The sequence below is a fragment of the Panthera uncia genome, chromosome C2 (genome assembly GCF_023721935.1).
Source record: "Panthera uncia isolate 11264 chromosome C2, Puncia_PCG_1.0, whole genome shotgun sequence".
NCBI classification, from domain to species: Eukaryota; Metazoa; Chordata; class Mammalia; order Carnivora; family Felidae; genus Panthera; species Panthera uncia.
In genome coordinates, this window is record NC_064810.1 from 81,359,881 (window position 1) to 81,381,398 (window position 21,518).

Genomic DNA, 21,518 nt, shown 5'->3' on the forward strand with positions numbered 1-21,518 from the left:
ACACCGAGCTGCGCCCCCCACCCTCCCCCAAGGGCTACTGTCAACCCTCCCGGCCACCCACTGGGGCATACGGCCTCAGAGAAGATTCCAGACAGGCTCGCAGAAGCTCTGAGAAGGATGGTGCAGAGCCAGGAGCGCGGTGGAAAGGAGGAGCAGCCTGCACCTCCTCCAGGGCTTCTGCAGCGCTTCTGGGAAATATAGTCCTTTGCCGCGTGTCGAGCCTCGGGCTCCTAGAAGAGGGACTACAATTCCCTTCAGTCTTGGGGAGTCTTTGTGCAGCACGCCTGCGCAGTGTGGCGGCCAATGCCGCTATAAAGGCTTGTTTTGCTCCGGGGCTGATGCTCGGGAGCGTGGTCGAGTGGCCGGTGCGGCCGTCCTGGAGCCGGGGCACAGGTAGGTAGCAGCTAACGTCGCACCCTCTCCTTCTCTGTTGGCTGTCACGGGGGTCACCCCTGTATGTTCCCACCCGGGGTGGCGGACTGGGATCGGGGATAAGAGGAGGTTCGGGGGGAATCCGGAGACCTGAGAAGCGCAGCCTGGCCTCCTTCTAGTGTCCCGCCGCCCCCTCCTCGGGACGCAATCCCTGAGGGCTGGCTGGTGCTGAGGTCCTGGCGTCGGAAGGCAGGTAGGGTGGGCTGAGTGGTCGAGAGTGCTGGCTACATACCCGGATGCGGCCACCAGGGGGTGCTGCGCCCGCGGCCCGTGGGTGTGGGTCGCTGTGGCCTCGTCAGGCCCAAACTGGCCGTGGGAACGCCCAAGGGTCAAGGCATCCCAGGTGAAGCTGGCGAGAGAGAAGCCCCCATCCTCAAGCTTGTGGGGAGGGCGGCCCGGGGCACACCCCGCTCAAGTCTTATACCAGCGATTCTGAGCTGCCAGCGCAGCGACCTTAAAAGTCATCCTCTCGTTTTCTGCAAACGGGTAAATGGAGGTTCGTGACACAAGTACGCACAGCAAACCCTGGGCAGAGCCAGGAATGGAGGGAGTCCTGATCTCTTGACTGTCATCAGTGCCTTTCCACTTCCACCACACAGAGCTGCATGTTGCTTTGTGTTTGTTGCACAGGGGTCATCTGGCTTCTGCACAGACGTGGGGAGGCAGGAGGCAGAAGGGCACAGGAATGATTGGCAAAGTTTCAGAAGGTTTTGAAGGACAAGATGGATAGGTTATACTGGAATCTGTTGCCTCAGTGAAGGGTGCGGAAGGTTGAAGCACCACAAGTGGATTATCAGAGGGTGGTAAATAGCTTCAGGTCTTCTTGTGCAGCTTCAGGGCCTGAATGAAATTCCTCAGGTTGGATACCTAGGGAATGTTGTAATGAAGGCAATTTGGAAACACCAGTCTGGCTAGTTCCAGTTCTTGCAATCCCCCTCCCCCATGCAGTTTCCTCTGCATCGTTGTGCTGGGAGAATGTCTACACTTTTACCACTGGAAGGGGAACCTTGATTAAAAAAAAAAAAAAAAAAAAAAAAAGGCAGTTGTCTGGCCTCAACTCTGTTGAGTTTGAATCTGGACACTTCTTTGGGGTTCTACCACTTTGGTTGTTCTGCTAATGTCATTGTATAGCTCTGACTCAAAAAAGAAAAAAAAAATCCTTTCCTTTTTTCCGTTCTTGTCAGCTGAGTCAAGTTAGCATTGCAAAACAACTTTTTAACACCCAAAAAAACAGAAAAAAATAGGGAAGTACAAATAGAGTCAAAAAGAGTCAAGCCTATAGTGATCCTTTCTTGGTTGCTTTATTCAGACTTGGGCTTGTTTTCTTTCTAAAACTCATAGGGATTCCTAGCTCTTGGGTGGCCTCTATGTGGGGTGCCTGGTCTTATAATCCTGATACACAGAAGATGGAATTCTTATATTCAAGGCCAAGAGATAGTAACTTTGTGCCTACTCAAGGCCTGCCTACTCTCAGGGCTATGCCTCTTTTCCCAGGAAGCTAAGAAACAAGAGTGTTAGAGGCAATGGAGACCTACTCCCCACCTCCTTCATACGTAGAATAACTTGAAATAAAATGATTGAAACACACTTTGGTTATCAAGAGTTCTTAGACAATTGGGATGAACTTTATGTTCTTCTTGATATGGCATTTGGAATTGTGAATTAGTTGGTTGGGCCGTGCCCCTTTCAAACCCACTTCCTTCCTCTTGCCTTTTTTCAAAATGGGACTTATCTGTTCAGCTTCCACACAATCAGCTAGGTTAGGGAGCCTTTTGTGAGGAAGGTTGGACTTCAGTGATCCCTCTAACAAGAGGGATTACTCTGATCTGCAGCTGCAACCTGACATTGGGGACACAGGCAGATGCCCAGGTCTGTTTATAGTTTAGGCTTAATGAGGTCTCAGTGACGTGATTGCTGTGCTCTTGGTTGTAAGCCGGAGTGCTTTATGGTGCAGTTTGTCCTTGGACAAGGTGACTTTTTTTTTTTTTAAAGATACGTAATTTAGCAGTATCGACTCAGGGTGGTTGAACTAGACTTCTGAAAGGCAAGAAGTGTGTTGGAAACACGTCTGTATGGAGGAGATTTAGTTCTTTTTTATTTAGTAAGTATTCTCCTTTTCTCTGATACCTTAGAAAAATGAATTGTAGTGGTCAGAATTTTGTCTGCAGAGTAGTACTTTTAAGACCCAGTGATAGCTAGGAAGTTATGGAATCCAAAAGGCAACACAGTTACACTTCTTTAATTTCTAGTGAGGCTGGTGCGAAAGGCGTTTTCTCAGCTTGTATCTGGGAAACTTTGAGCCATCTCAGAGTGGGGGAAATGTGTGTGTTTTATTTTTTCGGAATTAACCAGAGTTGATACAGTATATTGATCAAAGTTAGCCAGGCAAGCAGAGGTTTAGAACAGAGTTTCAGGTAAATATTAGGTAAGATTTTGTTGGACAGGATGGGGAATTTCTTTTTGTTATTGTTTTCTAATAACAGCTTTGTTGAGATATAAATTATATACCATTAAATGCACCCCTTTAAAGTATTACAACTCAGTTTTGGGTTAGTACATTCACAGGCTTGGGCAACCATCACCACTGTCTAATTTTAGAACACTTTCAGTACCCCAAGGGGAATTTGTTTTTAAAGTTAAGGTGTAGTATTGTTGGGGCAACTGGGTGGCTCAGTCAGTTAAGCATCCTACTTCCGCTTAGGTCATGATTTCACAGCTCGGGAGTTTGAGCCCTGTGTCGGGTTCTGTGCTGAGAGTTCAGAGCCTGGACCCTGCTTCAGATTCTGTGCCTCTATTTCTCTCTGCCCCTCCCCTGTTCGTGCTGTCTCTGTCTCTCTCTTAAGAATAAATAAACATTAGGGGCGCCTGGGTGGCTCAGTTGGTTAAGCAACCAACTTCGGCTCAGGTCACGATCTCGCGGTCCGTGAGTTCGAGCCCCGCGTCGGGCTCTCTGCTGACAGCTCAGAGCCTGGAGCCTGTTTCAGATTCTGTGTCTCCCTCTCTCTGACCCTCCCCTGTTCATGCTCTGTCTCTCTCTGTCTCAAAAGTAAATAAAAACATTAAAAAAAAAAATTTTAAAAAGAATAAACATTAAAAAATTTTTTTTTAAGTTAAGGTGTGATAATATTGTTTTGTTTTGCATTTCAGGTATAAATTTGTTTTGTATTTGTATTTATGTAACTTCATGGAGCTTTCAAATAACAAACCAATTACCCAATTATAAAAATGCAGAGGTGGGATATATCATTGGTAGAATAAGTGCTTTGTAAATTTTCATTTAGTAACATTTAGTAGGAGAAATAATATCCATTTTAAAATTGTGGAGTTTATAATGCTTGGAACAAACTTAAAAGTTGTCTTTTTTTTTTTTTTTGAAAGACTTATCTGAGTGCTCCTTACATGGGTTTGAGCTTAGTTGAAGGTGATGATATCTCTTTACTAGTGTGTTTATTTTTTTCTAATCTTTTTTTCCCCCTTAGGGGTGGGAGGTGGTAATCCTTGGTTCTATTACACTGATATTTTTTTTCTTTAAAAAAAATGAAATGGCACTTTAAACATTTCTGAAAAATTATTTTTATAGGTATAATGGTAGTAAACTTTAATGCTTTTGCCCTTTTTTTTTCTAGTTTAAAGTACTTTTGCATATGATTAAGTACAAATTTAGGAAATCTCTTTCCTTAAGGAAATAAAGAAAATTTTTAAAAAATTCTGGTATAATTAACATATAGTGTTATTCTTTGATGAATTTTTAATTTCAGAAATTCTCAAGTGAAACCAAAAGTCTGTGAGCCCTGGCACCTCTACTCAGAGAAGATGAAGGATATCGACATAGGAAAAGAGTATATCATCCCCAGTCCTGGTTATAGAAACGTGAGAGAGAGAACCAGCACTTCCGGGCAGCACAGAGACCGAGAGGACTCCAAATATAAGAGAAATCGACCGGTCAGTATTCCTTTTCCTGAATTCCTTTTCTTACCTGCTTGTTGTATTAGACTACACCTTCCTTTTTCATATAATGCATAATTAAAACGAAATTTCATTTTTGTTGTTGGCTTTATTTTTTTATTTAAAAAAATTTGTTTAATGTTTATTTATTTTTGAGAGAGAGAGAGACAGAGCACGAGCAGGGGAGGGGCAGAGAGAGAGGGAGACACAGAATCCAAAGCAGGGTCCAGGCTCTGAGCTGTCAGCACAGAGCCCGATGCCAGGCTCAAACCCACAAACCGTGAGATCATGACCTGAGCTGAAGTTGGAAGCTCAACCCACTGAGCCACCCAGGCATCCCTGTTGTTGGCTTTAGATCACTGGTAAGAATTTATGGTTACATATAAAAAAGGAGCGGTCGGTTGGCTTCAGCCTGCCACCTATTTCTCCTTTTGAGTTCTCCTCTCTCCTGCTTGTACTGCCCTGTGGTGAATTCTGAAAAGGCTTTGCTTGAGAGAAGTCACCTTGTAGGGGTGGGGGTGGGGATGCTGAAGAGGGAAGAGAGGGAATATGAACCATTAAACTTCATTCATGTACTTAGGGGCACCTGGGTGGCTCAGTTGGTTGAGCATCAGACTTAATCTTAGCTCCTGGTCCCAGGGTTGTGGGATCGAGCCCCTTGTTGGGCTCAGTGCTGAGTGTGGAGCCTGCTTAAGATTTTCTCTCTCCCTCTCCCTCTCTCTCCCTCTCTCTCCCTTTGCCCCGCTCATGTTCTCTTTCTCTCTCTCTCTCTCTCTCTGAAATAAAACAAAACAAAACAGAAACAAACCCCCCCCCCCAAACTTCATTCATGTACTTAAAATTGGTTTGTTTGTTTTTTTGCCTCTGCCTCTGTTGTCTGTGTTTAAAATGTGAATCCTTTGGAGGGACTCCTGCAGATTTCAGAGTACTGGAACAATTCTAGACTGTGGTAGTATGATAAGTAAGTTTTCCAAGGAAATCCATGGATGTGAAGGAGTCTTTAGATAAGAATTTTGTTTTCTCCAAGGGAAATAATTAAAATACATTTAAAAATTTTTTTAATTAGTTTTTTTAAATGTTTATTTATTTTGAGAGAAAGAGACAGAGACAGAGACCGAGTGTGAGTGGGGGAGGGGCAGAAAGAGAGGGAGACAGAATCCGAAGCAGGCTCCAGGCTCTGAATTGTGAGCACAGAGCCCCATGTAGGGCTCAAACGTACAGGTGTGAGATCAAGACCTGAGCTGAAGTCGGACACCTAACCAACTGAGATGCCCAGGTGTGCCGTGAGTATACATTTTAAAATGGAAGAAATATCTTTCTTCTGAAAAAAAAAAAAATTATACCTTTTTTTCAATTGCAAAAGTAACTAATAAGGAAGAATGGGGGTGACTGGGTTTAGGAAGGTAAGGTTTGTATTCATGTACAGATTTGTTATGTGAAAACTTGAGAAACAGAAAAACTTTGCAGCTGACACTGGAGTTTCATTAGCCTGACATTACCTGTCCTTCTTTGGTATGTGAAAGCTGTTGCCTTATTAAACAACATTTTCTCAGTAATAGGTGTTTTCTGTCCCCACCGTATATGTATTTTTTAAGTTTATTTATTTTGAGAGAGAGAGAGGGAGGGAGGGAGGGTAGGGGCAGAAACAGGGAGAGAGAGAATCCCAAGCAGGCTCTGTGCTGCCAGCTCAGAGTCTGATATGGGACTTGAACCTACGAACTGTGAGATCATGACCTGAGCCAAAATAAAGAGTTGGATGCTTAACTGAATGAGCCACCCAGGTGCTCCATCCCCACTGTTTATTATATAGTGCTTTCCTACTCAAGCTGAACTTTGGAAAACAGTCAATGTAATCACTGTCAAATCCTTAAGGTGCCAGTTTTATAACTTGTTTGTGGTTTGTGTTGTTTGTCTAAGCCTTATGTTAATTAACCACGTGGTGAGTATCTTCTGAGTGCCAGGCACTGTCAGTATGCACTTAACTCTAGAAAAAGTCACAAAGGTGACATTGGAGCAGGACTTTGAAGGATGATTAGGTAGGGATGCTTTCAGGTTACTATGTCATCTGTGGTTTGATGGTTTATGAATAAAATGGTTTGATAGTAGAACGTGACTCATGGGATTATTGAAGATTAAATGAGATAATGCATATAAAATGCTTAGACTGATGCCTGCCATTCTAAGATGGCATTCTAACATTCTAAATGTTAGATCTTAGAACCAGTTGTCTAGAGCTTAGGATGTGAAAGAGAAAATTCTGCATGCCATGCTAAGGAATCTTTTACTATGGGCACTGGGGAACTATTGGAAGTTATTGAGGAGGGTTTTTGTCCCCCCCCCTTTTTATTTTGAGATAACTATGCAAAGAAATTCTGTATACACTTTATCCATCTTCCCCCCGTGGTAACTTCTTGCAGAAAACTATAGCAAGCACCTAGGGGCACCTGGGTCACTCAGCTGGTCAAGTGTCCGACTTCGGCTCAGGTCGTGATCTCCCTGCTTGTGGGTTCGAGCCCTGCAGCTCAGCGCCTGGAGCCTGCTTCAGATTCTGTGTGTCCCTCTCTCTTTGCTCCTACCCTGCCTGTGCTCTCTTTCTCTCAAAAATAAACATAAAAAACAAAACTATAGCACCATATCTCAACATTAAAACAATCCACCCACCTTATTAAGACTTCCCCAGTTTTATGGTTTTGTGTATACTCATTTGCATGTGTATATTCTGTGCAGTTTTTTCGCATGTGTAGATTTTTGTGACCATCACCACAGTCAGAACACAAAACAGCACCATCACAAGCATCTCTCATGCTACTCTCACCTCCCTTGCAGCCATAGCCACCTCCCTTCCCCTTGCCCCCAGTCTCTGGCAACCTCTAATCTGTTCTCCACCTTGACAATTTTGTCGTTTTAAGAATGCTATAGGGACACCTGGGTGGCCCAGTCGTTTGAGTGCCCGACTCTTGATTTTGGCTCAGGTCATGATCCCAGCATTGTGGGATTGAGCCCCATGTCAGGCCCTGCACTGAGCCTGAAGCCTTCTTGAGATTCTGTCCCTCTGCCCCTCTTCCCTGCTGCTTGCTCTGTCTTAAAAAAAAAAAAAAAAAAAAAAAAAAAAAATACTATATAAATGGAATCACGTAGCGTGTAACTTTTGAGATTGGCTTTTTTCACTGTGCATAATTTCCTTGATATCCATCTCGTTTGATATGTGGATCAGTAGTTTCTTTTTGTGAGTAGTATTCCATGTTTTAGGTAGTTCTTTCCTTTTCATTGTGAGTACTATTCTATGTTATAGAGGAACCATAGATTGTTTAACCATTCATTTGTTGAAGGGCATTTTGGGTTATTTCTAGTGTGTAGTTGTTACAAATAAAGCTGCCTTGAACATTTATATATAGGATTTTGTGTGAATAAGCTCTCATTTGTCTGGATAAATGCCCAGGAATGCAGTTGCTGGGTCATATGGTAAGTGCATGTTTCAGTGTATAAGGAACTTCAATACTCTTTTCCAGACTGGCTATACACTTTTCCATTCCCACCAGCAATATATGAGTGATCCAGTTTCTCTGCATTCTTGGCAGTATTTGGTGGTGTTGTTATTTTTATCTTAGCCATTCTGATAGGTATGTCTGATATCTCATTGTGGTTTTCATTTGTGTTACCCAAGGGCTAATGATATGGAGCTGAGAAGGGATTTTTAAGACTTGATTTTTATCTTAGGAAGATTAGTTTTGAGACAATGTAGAAAAAACCTGCATAGGAGAGAGATAAAATATAGGGAGCGGTCGGGAGGCTCCTGTGCCAATCTATGTGAAAGAGGCCAGGAGTCTACATCCAACCAAGCATAATAGTGAGGAGAGATGAGAGAGGAGAGACAGGGGCATCTCTGGAAGGAGAAGGAAGTATTGGGGAGGTCTGGGATTGGTGGTAAGAGTTTAAAACTACTAATGGATGTATAGGAAGAGAAGAAGATTCAGGTGAGAATGAGTTTACTTTGAACATGTTGAATTTGAGTGCATCCAGATAAAATGATCAGAAGATAGAGCACAGGCAAGTAAGGTAGCAGAAGAAAAATTTGAAGTCATTAGTGCATCCATATAGATGAAGCCTTGGGAGTGAGCAAGGATGGCTTATAGCTCAGAAAAAAAGTGGAAGCTGGGAAGCTATTGTATGTGGGTAGTCTGGTGAAATTTCTGGAGACAGGGTCCCCGCCCAGTTGGTTACAGTAGAAGTGACATTAGGACGTACAGTGGCAACAGCCAGCTTTTCCTCTCCAGGTGGAAAAGAACTGTAAATAGAATCACTATTGTGCCCTTTGTCCCCTAACTTATTAAGTCAGGAGCCAGACAGCAAGTTTCCTTCATGTGATCGAGTCTTATCTTGAAGAAACAGGAAGGCTGTTACTACTTTTATAAAATGTCAAGAGTCCACATAAACTTTATTTTCACTCTCCTTTCATGTTTCCCAGACTTTTAAATTTGAGTACTGTTTTCATGATTTTTATCTTATCCTTGTGCCCTCTGAACTTTTTTCTTACTTGAAATATTTCTTTTAATCTGGATTTTTTATTTTTGCTCAGCCTTGACCTAAGTAATAAATAAATAAAATCATAAGTTTATGCTGTCTGTTTTTTTATATATGTTAAAATGAATGCATAAGTGTCAAGTGTTTTTAAAAGGTCATGTTCTGGGGTGCCTGGGTGGCTCAGGTCACGATCTCATGGTTCATGAGTTCAAACCCCGCATTGGGCTCTGTGCTGACAGCTCAGAGCCTGGAGCCTGCTTCAGATTCTGTGTCTCCCTCTCTCTCTGCCCTTCCCTCCACTCATGCTTTGTCTCTCTCTCTCTCTCTCAAAAATAAGTAAACATTAAAAAAAATTTTTTTAAGTAAAAAAATAGCTTTGTCTAGTACATTATATTTTCAGATATTTGACTCTGAAAACTTTTCTGTATGGACTAAGGGTGTGTGAATTTGTCTATGCCCTTGTGTTGTCAGAGTCAGGAATATTACCTGTGAGTCTACTTGCTTTTTGGAAGGAGAGCGGGATGAAGGAGATTAGTATTTGCAGACTCTGCATTATTTTTCTCTTGATTGGTACTCAGTGACTCAGCAGATTTTCTGGACAGTCAGTGATAGGATGAGTAAGAACACCTGCTTTTTTTTTTTTTTTTTTTTTTTCCTTTTCTTTTCCCTGTCGGCATCCATAAAGCTTTATAAAGCTCAGTACGGGTGTGATACGGTTATCTGGCTTGGTGCCAGGTGTTGGTTTCCAATAGCAGCCCAGAGTCCTCTGCTGGAGATGACAACAGCACTCCTATTGGTGCAGAGCCCAGTGGCTTTCTTGCATGGTGAAATGAATCTACAGGGCCATGGGTCTCCTGAGGTTGGCCTGCTGCCGTGATCATGAGCTCTTTTACGCTGTCTGCAGTGAGGCTGCTGCTTCTTTCCTAGGAAATGCTGCTTCAGGGAAATAAATATAGCCTGTTGGCTGGAGCTGAAGGAGGCTCTGTCAAAAGGGAAGAAGAGTATTGAAACCAGCTTCCTGTATTCTAAGCAGTTTTAAATACCTAAGCCTTTATTTGGTTAAGATGTATGATCTGGATGTTACAAATGGTTAATGAAAACTTTTTTGATGAAATCTTGGTTCTGCTTTTAGGTAGCCTTCTGCTAATGGTTTCTTTAATGTCTCGCCATTCTTCCACTTTCTTTTAATCAGAAATAAACAGGTCAATGCCAGGAACAGGAAACTGGGCCTTCGGAGGTCTTTGTCAATGATCGAATTGGTCAATATCAAAATTACAGATTAATGTGAAGTTAATTTGGTGCACTGAAATTCACTAATTAGCAGAATTAAGCTTGTCTGTCCCTTCCCTTCTTATCTTCCCTTTAGGGAGTTAACCTATTTAGGTAATTAGATCTTACATATGTTTTAATTATTTAAGATTATTGTGTAAATTAGCTTTTCAAGGAATCAACTTCACTCTGTTATTAGGTATCAGATGAAAACTTGTGTTTACCAAAGCAGATATGGTGTTATATCTTGGTTTTCTTAAATGTTGTATTCTCACAGTAGAAAGCTAGCCAGACTGCCCCAATCTTCACTTCTTGCTTCTCACCACTGTCAGCAGTTGTAGGGGCTCTGCAACACAGGGGTCACATGACAGAACCCTAACGTCATATACTAACATCTTATACTAAGCATTTAACATGGGTCTATGTATGGTACAAGGTGCTGAATGAAGTTTTTTGTTTTTGTTTTTTATGTTTATTTATTTATTTATTTATTTTTTTTTTTAATTTTTTCAACATTTTTTATTTTTTTTATTTTTGGGACAGAGAGAGACAGAGCATGAACGGGGGAGGGGCAGAGAGAGAGGGAGACACAGAATCGGAAACAGGCTCCAGGCTCCGAGCCATCAGCCCAGAGCCTGACGCGGGGCTCGAACTCACGGACCGCGAGATCGTGACCTGGCTGAAGTCGGACGCTTAACCGACTGCGCCACCCAGGCGCCCCATGTTTATTTATTTTTGAGAGAGGGAGACAGACAGACAGAAGGAGACACAGAATCTGAAGCAGGCTCCAGGCTCTGAGCTGTCAGCACAGAGCCCGAAGCGGGGCTCAAACTCATGAACAGTGAGATCATGACCTGAGCCGAAGTCAGACACTTAACTGACTGAGCCACCCAGGTGCCCCTGGAGGAAGTTTTATTTGTGAATTATACTTTGGATAAAAAAAACCCCAAAACATGTATTTATTTATTTGAAAGAGAAAGTGTGGGGGGGGGGGGAAGGGCAGAGGGAGAGGGAGAGAAAGAATCCCAAGCAGGCCCCATGCTGTCAACACAGAGCCCTACATAGGGCTCGATCCCACAAACTGTGAGAGCATGACCTAAGCCAAAATCAAGAGTCAGATGCTTAACCGACTGAGCCACCTAGGTGCCCAGATTTTTTTTTTTTTCTAAAGCTAAAGCCTGACAGTCTTAAAGAGCTTTTGTCAAATGCAAAATATCAAAATTCTATCTAAATCTAAATCTCAGTCTGGACTGCATATGAAAATCACTTGAAGAACGTTAAAAAACATACCTATGAAGGGCCCTAAACCAGACTGATTAAACCAGTCTCTGGATTAGGGTTCCAGCATCCATGTTGTTGTAAATTTGCCCTGGTGATCGTAATGTAGCCAGCACAGAGAATCTTTGCTCTGGATCTCATGGAATAAAGTTTCTTCTATCCCCTCCACCAGTGGGGCTCTAAGTGTTTCCTGTAAGTCTTTTTCTCCCCTTCTGATTCATTTTCAGTTTAATCCTTTGAAACCTTATCATTGTAATAACAAAGTTAATCTTACTCCCCAGTGTAATAGAAACTTTGAATAAGTTCCTTGGAATTTAGCTTTATATGAAGCAGCTAAAAACTCTCAAATTCCTGCCAATTATTGGGTAATGCTAGATTATGAACTGCAGAAAAATACCTATTTGCCATGGTATTGGTGTTAAGTTATATTCATTGGTTTTATGGATGAATCCATGGAGGCTGCCTTCTAGAATTTTGCTATCCCTCTTGACTGAAGTGGCCACTATTGGACTAAGTTCTTAAGGGAAGAGCTTGAGATAGTCAGGATCATGTTCCTAACCTATTGCAGTAAGGATGGGATGAGAATTAGGAGAGGAAATGTCCTTTGTAGTTTTCTTTAACTTGTTGCAGGTAGGGAGGATGGGAATGCCTAAAGTCACCTGGTCTTGGGAGGGCGTCAACTTTTTTATTTCTTCTCTGATTTAAAAACACATTTTAATTTCTTTTTGATTTAATTTTTAATATTTTGAGTCTCTTGAAACCTATGTCTGATCATACAAGAGTTCCCCTTAAAAAGTTTATCCATCTAGATGTTTGTCATAAAGGCAGTTTCAGGGGAAGGACATCTCAGAAAAACTTTTACTTGGGCCAGAAAAGTTTATAAGAGGCTACCCATTCTGTGTCTGTGAATTAAGGAGATCTTGTGAATTAAGGAGAAGAGAGGGAGAATATGCTGTAGCGTCTGAGGCCAGTCTATTCTGATTGTACCCCAAATACTGCCTTTTTTTTAAGTTTATTTATTTATTTTTGAAAGAGAGAGTAGGGTAGGGGCAGAGAGGGGGACAGAGGATCTGAAGCAGGCTCTGTGCTGGCAGCAGAGGTTTGAACCCACAAACCTAGACATCATGACCTGAGCCAAAGTCGGATGCTTAACTGACTGAGCCACCCAGGCACCCTCAATTACTGCTTTCTTTGTGGAGTGTGCCAGACAGGAGTGCTGTATCCTTTAATCCCCTTGAAAGCTGAGAGGCGCCTCTGAACTGCCAGTTGATTCCTGCCGTCCCCACATTCAGGAACAACTTGGATGAATCCTCAGCCCCCAGGCTTAGGAAGGCTGCCCTGCTGTTGTCCTGCTGTCAGGAAGGGATTGTTCAGCCTGGGGAATGATTTCTGGCCCCTAGTATCTTGTTCCAGGGGCCTCCATGCAGGGGACAGCTCATGGTTGCCCTGTCAGCAGACATTCCGCTCTGGCAGCCTGTTAAAATGAGATGGGACAAACTAGTTATGCGGTGGCCATGCTGTGCGATAGGTGTGCTAATTATCACAGCCACTGGGATGCTGTTAGTGTGCACAGCGGAGGGGAAGTCTCTTATGCAGTTATCTCCCTTTGCTTATGGATCAAATGTTCCTTGTTTCCCTCACCAGATGGACATGAATATGACTGTGTGTTTCCCTGACCTTTATTTGAACCATAGCAGAACCTGGATTTCATTGACCCCTTTTAGCTCCCCAATACCCCCCACTGTGCCCATCACCGTTGCCTTGGTAGCACAAAAAATGCTCAGTATCTTGTAGTTACATAATCCTCAGGAAGATATAAATGTCAGTAGTATTTCCTTGTTTAATGTTTTCTCAACTCCTGGATCAAGCAGTATTTTTCCCTTTGGAATGAATCGACTGCTGCAGAGGCCTTTCTCTGGCCGAGTCATCTGGCCATGGAAAGCCTTTCTGTCTGCAGTGCCTGTCAAGAGAAATAAGGAGAAATGGGCGCTCTTATCTCAGGAGAAACTGTAAAAAGTTACTTCTCAAAAGGATTTAAAATACTGTAACATAAAAAACAAATAGGCGTAATAAAATACACTCCCCCCTAGATCAGCATACATCAAATACTAATGGTATAATCTGTTTAGCTGTCTAGGACAACCTTAGCACTATTGACATTTGAGGCCAGATAATTCTTTGTTTGGGGGGGGGGGGTAGTTCTCTGCATTGTAGGATGTTTGGCATCTCTGGCCTTTACCCACAGGACAAACAGTTGTGAAAACCAAATATGTCTCCAAACATTGCCACATGTCCCCTGGGCAAGCAAAAGCACCCTCTCTTGAGAACTGTGGGGCTACATACACTGTGTGATACTGCGGCCACATGTCACTGAGCATTTGAAATATGTGCAGTCTGAATTGATATGTGCTAGATATATAAGATACACAGTGGGGGTGCCTGGGTGGCTCAGTCGGTTAAGCGTTCGACTCTTGTTTGTGGCTCAAGTCATGATCTCATGGTCGTGCTGACAGAGTGGAGCTGGAGCTGGCTTAGGATTCTCTTTCTCTGCCCCTCCCCTGCTCACACTCTCTCCCTCTCAAAATGAATAAACATTAAAAAAATACACACTAGATTTCAAAGACTTGGTACAAAAAAAAGTTAAAACATCTCATTAGTAATTTTTATTATTATATTTTCACATTACATAATTAATGTAATATTTATTATATATTACATTAAAATGTAAATAACATTACATTTATTACAATTTTATCAATGATGTATTTAAAAGATAGTATTTTCTATTGGATTAAGTAAAATATATTATTAAAATTAATTTCACCTGTTTTTTTTTACTCTTTTAATGTAGCTACTAGAAAAACTTAAATTACATTTGTGACTTGCATTATATTTCTATTGGACAGCACTGAACTGATCTAATTGATCAAATGTAGTTTAGCCATTAATTTTGTATTAGGTATTTAATACCCAATAAACCATTGGATTGAAATTATTTTTTTCTTTTGAAAATTTTTCTTCATACATTACTGTTATAAAGACAGAGAATATGTAGAGTGTTACATATCACCAGTTTGTTCTCCTGAGTACCTGCCAGTGGCATATTAAAAATCACTTCAATGTTCAGGGGCGCCTGGGTGGCTCAGTTGGTTAAGTGTCCAACTCTTGATTTCCACTCAGGTCATGATCTCATGGTTTGTGGGATTGAGCCCTGAGTCAGGCTCTGCACTGATAACGTGGAACCTGCTTAGGATTTTCTCCCTCTCTCTGCCCCTCTCCTGCATGTGTTCTCTCTCTCTCTCAATAAACAAACAAACATTAAAAAAAAAAAAAAGAGCAAAAGGAAGACCGATTTTTAAAAAATCAGTTCAATATTCAGATGATGTATGTTTGTGTTAACACTTCCCTCCTTCTTGTATGGGAGGTATATAGAGTTGTATCTTAAAATATAATTTATTTCTCAATTGATGACATTGAATTTAGAGGCTGAAAGAAGCTTTTGAACCAGTTTAGCAGACTGTTCTGAATTTCGACCTTTTGTGAATACTAGAAAGTAACCTGCATGAAGGCAGTGATTTAGAGGTGTGGGGTCTGTCCACTCTTGCATCCCTAGCACCTAGAGCAGTATCTGGCACATAGTAGGTCCTTCAGTAAGTATTTATTGAATGAATAGATTTAAAAAATCATATATTTTTCAGTAAAAATTGGCTGTTCAAATATATCGTTACCTTGTCATTTCTTTAGCTTTATTCCCCTTCCCCTTAATGTTAATTTCATTATGCAAACATTTTCCTTTTTATATTTAAACTCATCCATCTTGCCTTTGATAAGTTTCTGGCTTTGGGGGAAAATGGAGACTATTTTCCTCCCATAGCTCAACTAAGTAAGCAATTTAATTCTCTTTCTTCTATTTATTTCATCTTTTTAATGTAACTTTTTGGGTTAATCCCAGATGGATTAATGTGTGGTATATCTTTTAGATGTTGGAGTTGCCAATTTCCAATGTGGGGAGCATTCCCCACCCCACCCTCCACCCCACAACACCAAGAAATTCTTGGATACCAGCAGGATGTCTGATAGTTCAACTCAATTCTGACTCTCTCCCGAGACAGCATCAGATTCTACCTGTTAAGGGCTCAGACCTATAAGACTGCCCTCCATCTCTCAACGTTAGACACTAGTCGCCTGCCCCAGGTTGTTTGTTATCTTTACTTTTGACCCGACTGGCTATAGATTGAAGGTTCCACCAATTTCCTTGTTAAAGTTCTTTTTTTTTTTTTCTTTTTAATTTTTTTTCAACGTTTTTAATTTATTTTTGGGACAGAGAGAGACAGAGCATGAACGGGGGAGGGTCAGAGAGAGAGGGAGACACAGAATCAGAAGCAGGCTCCAGGCTCTGAGCCATCAGCCCAGAGCCCGACGTGGGGCTCGAACTCACGGACCGCGAGATCGCGACCTGGCTGAAGTCGGACGCTTAACCGACTGCGCCACCCAGGCGCCCCATCCTTGTTAAAGTTCTTTTAATTCACTAGAATAGCTCACAGAATTCAGGGAGACACTTACTTACATTTATCAGTTTATAAAAGACATGTTAAGAGATGAATGAATAGCTAGACGAAGAGAAACACAGGGCGAGGTGTGGGGAAAGAGCATGGATCCCCAGGTGCACCAGTCTCCTGAAATCTCCATGTGTTCACCATCCTGGAAGCTCTCCAAACCCAGTGTTTTTGAGTTTTTACAGAGGTTTCATTACACAGTCATTATTGACTAAGTTATTGGCCATTGGCTGATTCAGCCTGCAGTCCCCTGGTAGGGGGCAAGACTGGAAGTTCCAACACTTTAATCACGTGGTTGGTCCTCCCAGCATCCAGCCCCCAGCTTTGGATGAGGTCCAAAAGTCACTTTCATTAAGACAATAAAAGACACCTTCATCACTCTTGGCACTTAGGAAATGCTAAGGGGTTTTGGAGCTATGATCCAGTAACTATGGCTGAAGACCAAATATATACGAGAAATGTATTTTGGTTATGTGAGTGACCAAATATACATTTCTTATAAATCACAGTATCATAATGTGAAACCTGGATCTCAATGAATTCATCTTTAATCTGTTATTTGTTTTTCCCAACAATATTCACTGAATCATGTTTCTCTACCCTGTTATTTATGCTTTCATACAGCAAACACTTATAGTTTGAATATGTTAAGTCTTTTCTCTTGGTTCATTTCCATCTTTAATCCATTCAAACTTAAAATGTCAATAACTCACTTTACAGAATGTTAATGTGGTGGGATAAGTTTATTTTTATCTTTAAACAGACATACTCTTTTATTCCTGGCCTGTTTGGCCAGGTAAGCTCTTTAGGAAGGCTAGAGAGGAGAAGTTAGGCCTACAATCAAATAGTTGGAAGGATGAGACATCTGTGTGGTTACTGGCAGGGTGGTATAAAGATAATTTTATTTTGTTTCAGTATAAGTCTATAATGTGTCTGTGTTTAACATCTGTTCATCTTTGGTTTAAAAATAATGAGGAAGCACATTTTTTATTTTTGCAATTAAATAAAATAGTTTTTTTGCATTCTAGTATTCTAATCATGTACTTGTGACTTTGACTTTGAAACTACCATTTGCTTATCATGAGGTTAATTGAGAGAGTCAGAGTTAGAGAGTCATAGTTTATTTTAATCTGATACTCATCCTGGGGAAAGAGGAGAGCTGTTTATGAGGGTACATTTGAGGTCATCTTGTACAGTGATAGTTTATTTGCTTTTTTTGTTTGTTTGTTTGTTTGTTTGAAAGCGTCATAGCATAGTGATTAAGAGCCTCAACTCTGGAGCCTGGACTCAAATCCCTGCTGCCACTCAACATCTAAGTGCCTCTCTTTCCTCAGCTATAAAATAGGAGAAATAATAGTACCTACCTCATAGGGTTGTTATGAGGATTTAAATGAGTTAATACCTAAAAAGTATTTGAAACAATGCTTGGCACATAGGAATGCTGTGTTGACTGGTTATAAATTAATTTGCCCAGATATTCCTGTCATCTTCGAGTAAGTAAGCTGTTGCCTTTACAGATAAATGCTAGTCATGAGATCTGGCTATAAACAAGGACAATTACTCTAGCTTCTTCTATTTCTTGCTAAAGTCCCAGGGTAGGTGGGATAGAGGCAGCTTTAGGTCAACAAAATAAAACTGAAATTACTAAAGCTAATGGTAGTGGGGGAAGAAGGTTCATCAAGAGGATGCAACTGCCAGTTGACCTGTGAGCTGGACCCTTACAATTGGAAGCTCCTCACTCCCTCCCCCATCCTTGGAATGTGCTTCCACTTGCCTTCCCCTCTCCCAGAAGCTTCCCGAGGAACACAGCCTTGAGATAATAATGTGTTGTTGAGACCATCTGGACTGTATACATGACTGAACCTGGTTAGGGCTTCTATATAAACTTTTAAGACTCTGGCAGGTGGGTGTGGAGATGTACTCATCTTGTCACTCAAGAAAAGTCTCATATGTAAATTCCCTTGCTTATCAAACCTGCCACCTACCAATCTGAGGTGGTTTGCCTCTTTCCTTGGTCTCTCCTTGCCCTGCATGTATGGGGGCCAGTTTACAAACCAACTGTTGGCAAGCCAGTCAGGAGACCAAATAAATGGCCTTGGGAAAGAGGCATCCTCCTTGGGGGAAATCCCTGGTTGGCTATGTACATTGATGTGGGGAGTGGTGGCCTATATGTTAGACGCTTGTGGACCACCATGTGAGTACTAGGACACCCTGAAAATGGCAGCAGGTCTGATACACATTTGAGAAACTACACATAGCACACTGTGCTCGCTCTGCCCAGTGAGCATTCATTGTGAGCTGGCCTCTAGTCTGGGCAGCTCTGCTGGCCACTGATGCCCAACTAACTAGAGGCTGAAGCTTGGATCAGAAAGTCGGATAAGGGCTGAAGTTAGAGAAGGACATGCAGTTGTCCACTATTCAGTTTTGGGACTGGCAGACTAGGTGGGAGAGCAGGATAATAAGTTGGAGACCCTAGTCTCCATTTTGCCATTTTGCCAAGCTAGGAGGGTGTAGGCTTCTGTGGATTGAGGTCTGAGTACTTGTGACAAAGCCTGATTAGGACTCTAAGAGGTGTCTCAGTCAGTAGAGCATCTTACTCTTGATCCCAGGGTCCTCTTGATCCCAGAGTCTTGAGTTCAAGGCCCATGTTGGGCATGGAGCCTTCTTTAAAAAAAAAAAAAAAAAAAAAATGGATCTAAGAGTTGTAATTGCTGGAAAGTGAAGAGAATGAAGGGGAGAATATTATGGTGATTGGCAGTGAAATAGGCAAAATGCCCAAGGCTGTCCAACCCTTAATACAGAGGAAAGTTCTAAATAGCAATTACTCAAAAAACTCCTAAGAGAAAACTTGTACTTTCTCTGCCCCTTAATGTTGTAAATTTTATCATGTCTTTGAAATGTAAACACCCCAGGAGATAACCAAAACACTGCCCACAGAGAGTGAATTTAAAAATAGGGAAAAAGAGGGGCACCTGGGTGGCTCAGTCTGTTGAGTGTCTGACTTCGGCTCAGGTCGTGATCTCATAGATCATGGGTTTGAGCCCAATGTCAGGCTCTGTGCTGACAGCTCAGAGGCTGGTACCTGCTTTCAGGTTCTGTGTCTCCCTCTCTCCCTGCCCCTCTCCTGCTTGCGATCTGCCTCTCTGTCTCTCTCTCTCAAAAATAAACAAACGTTACAAAAAATTTTTTTTAAATAGGGAAAAAGAGGCTTTTCAAAATACCGACTGCTATAGAAGCTCCCTTGCCTCAGAAAGCTTTGGCCATGGAGTGCCTGGATGGCTCAGTCGATTAAGCATCCGATCTCGGGTCAGGTCATGATCTCGCGGTTCATGAGTTTGAGCTCCACACTGGGCTCTGTGCTGACAGCGTGGAGCCCACTTCGGATCCTCTGTACCCTTCTCTCTCTGCCCCTCCCCAGCTTGTGCTCATGTGTACCCTCTCTCTCTCTCTCTTTCTCTCTCTCTCTCTCAAAAATAAATAAACATTAAAAAAAAGAAGAAGAAAAAAAAAGCTTTGGCCGTGTGAGAAATACCTGATTCACAGCTAGTTTTGGAATGAAAGCTACAGGGTCTCTGTGTCTGCATGTTATGTAGGTCTATAGACATATATTACATATGTGGTGTTTTTCTATCTCCAGAGGGCATTGCCAAAATTACTATGTAAAAGAGTTCTATTTAATTGGCTTAAGGAAAAATAAGTTTAAATATCAATAATATACTTCTGTAGAACTGAAAAAATTTTATTTCTTCTGCTAAAAGGACAAAGTTTTCTTGAACTATTGGTCTGTTCTAGATGAGACTGTGAAAGGTTTTTCTTTACCTTTTAAGTAATCTGCCTAGAAAACAAAGATTCTATGTTTTATGAAAATAATTTATTGCACCTTATGTTACCTTTATTTTAGAAAGCTGAGTCTTCTCTATTAAAAGAGCTAAGTTTTTTACAACTCTGTAGCTTTCTGTATTAGCTTTTGAAGTCTTTAATTGTCACTTTGGCAAAATGGATAACTAAGTATTGTTTCATGGTGGCTGTAATCTAATCAAGTGTTTTAAGCCTTTTGATATTTTTGACAAACTTCCCCCAAATCAAATTCTTCTTTTTAATTTTTTTTTTTTTTTAATGTTTATTTGTTTTTGAGAGACAGAGAGAGACAGAGTACAAGCAGGAGAGGGGCAGAGAGAGCAGGAGGCACAGAGTCTGATGTGGGGTTCAAACTCATGAACCGTGGGGCGCCTGGGTGGCGCAGTCGGTTAAGCGTCCGACTTCAGCCAGGTCACGATCTCGCGGTCCGTGAGTTCGAGCCCCGCGTCAGGCTCTGGGCTGATGGCTCGGAGCCTGGAGCCTGTTTCCGATTCTGTGTCTCCCTCTCTCTCTGCCCCTCCCCCGTTCATGCTCTGTCTCTCTCTGTCCCAAAAATAAATAAAAAACGTTGAAAAAAAAAAAAATTAAAAAAAAAAAACAAAAAAAACTCATGAACCGTGAGATCATGACCTGAGCCAAAGTTGGATACTTAACTGAGTGAGCCACCCAGGTGCCCCACCCCAAATCAAATTCTAATAAAGTCTTGTTCACTTTGAACTAACTTTGGGATTTTTCAGAGGGTCCCTAGAAACATCTCAAAAGATGTATTCTGTGTACTTGTGAAAGGAAGACATTGAACTAATTAGGCTTAATTTGTTTGTTACATTTCATGGGAAGCATTGTCAAATAAGAAGTGATGCTCAACTTTCTTTATGTTGTTCCAGAAATTGTACACAATTCCTAAAAATCTGATATGTCCTGGTTCAGTCATAATTCTAATTATTATTTTAAAAAGGATGTCACAGAAATAATAAAATTTCTTCCCCCAAGTTTTCACTTTTTCTTCTTTTCTAATACATGATAAAAAAATTTTTTTTAGATTTTTTATTACATTTATTTATTTTTGAGAGACAGAGAGACAGAGCACAAGTGGGGAGGGGCAGAAAGAGAAGGAGACAGAATCTGAAGGAGGCTCCAGGCTCTGAGCTGTCAGCACAGAGCCCGACGCAGGGCTCGAACTCACAAACTCTGAGATCATGACCTGAGCTGAAGTCGGACGCTCAACTGACTGAGCCACCCAGGCACCCCCCAAAAAATTTGTTTAATGTTTATTTAGTTTTGAGAGAGAGAGAGACAGACAGGGTCCGAGCAGGGAGGAACAGAGAGAAAGGGACACACAGAATCTGAAGCAGGCTCCATGCTGTCAGCACAGAGCCTGATGCGGGGTTGAGATTCACGAGCCGCGAGATCGTGACCTGAGCCGAAGTCAAATGCTTAACAGACTGAGCCACCCAGGTGCCCCTCTAATATATGATTTTAAAACGTTCACAGTTTCACTCCAAGTTCTGTTATAGCCCCATCCCACAAATTTGGAAGTGCTATAATTTCTTAGCGTTTTGTTCAGAATCTTTACTAATTTCCATTTTATATATTTAACTCATATTATTTAGAAGTGTGTTGGGGTGCCTGGGTGGCTCAGTTGGTTAAGCGTCCAACTCT

The 21,518-nt window shown here is 41.7% G+C and overlaps 1 protein-coding gene across 4 annotated transcripts in view; it reads left to right on the forward strand.

The window, feature by feature from the left end:
- Positions 1-233: 233 nt before the first annotated feature.
- The window catches only part of ABCC5 (ATP binding cassette subfamily C member 5), an 80,914-nt gene continuing 59,629 nt past the window's right edge, over positions 234-21,518 (forward strand). For 2 of the 4 annotated variants that reach the window (XM_049628492.1, XM_049628494.1), the window contains exons 1-2: positions 272-393; positions 4,191-4,374. In XM_049628492.1, the coding sequence (XP_049484449.1) occupies positions 4,246-4,374 (129 nt within the window). In that variant the 5' untranslated portion in view covers positions 272-393; positions 4,191-4,245. Of the gene's footprint in view, positions 394-1,732; positions 2,534-4,190; positions 4,375-21,518 lie in introns of those variants that run through there. The other 2 variants (XM_049628491.1, XM_049628490.1) reach the window with 2 other exon arrangements.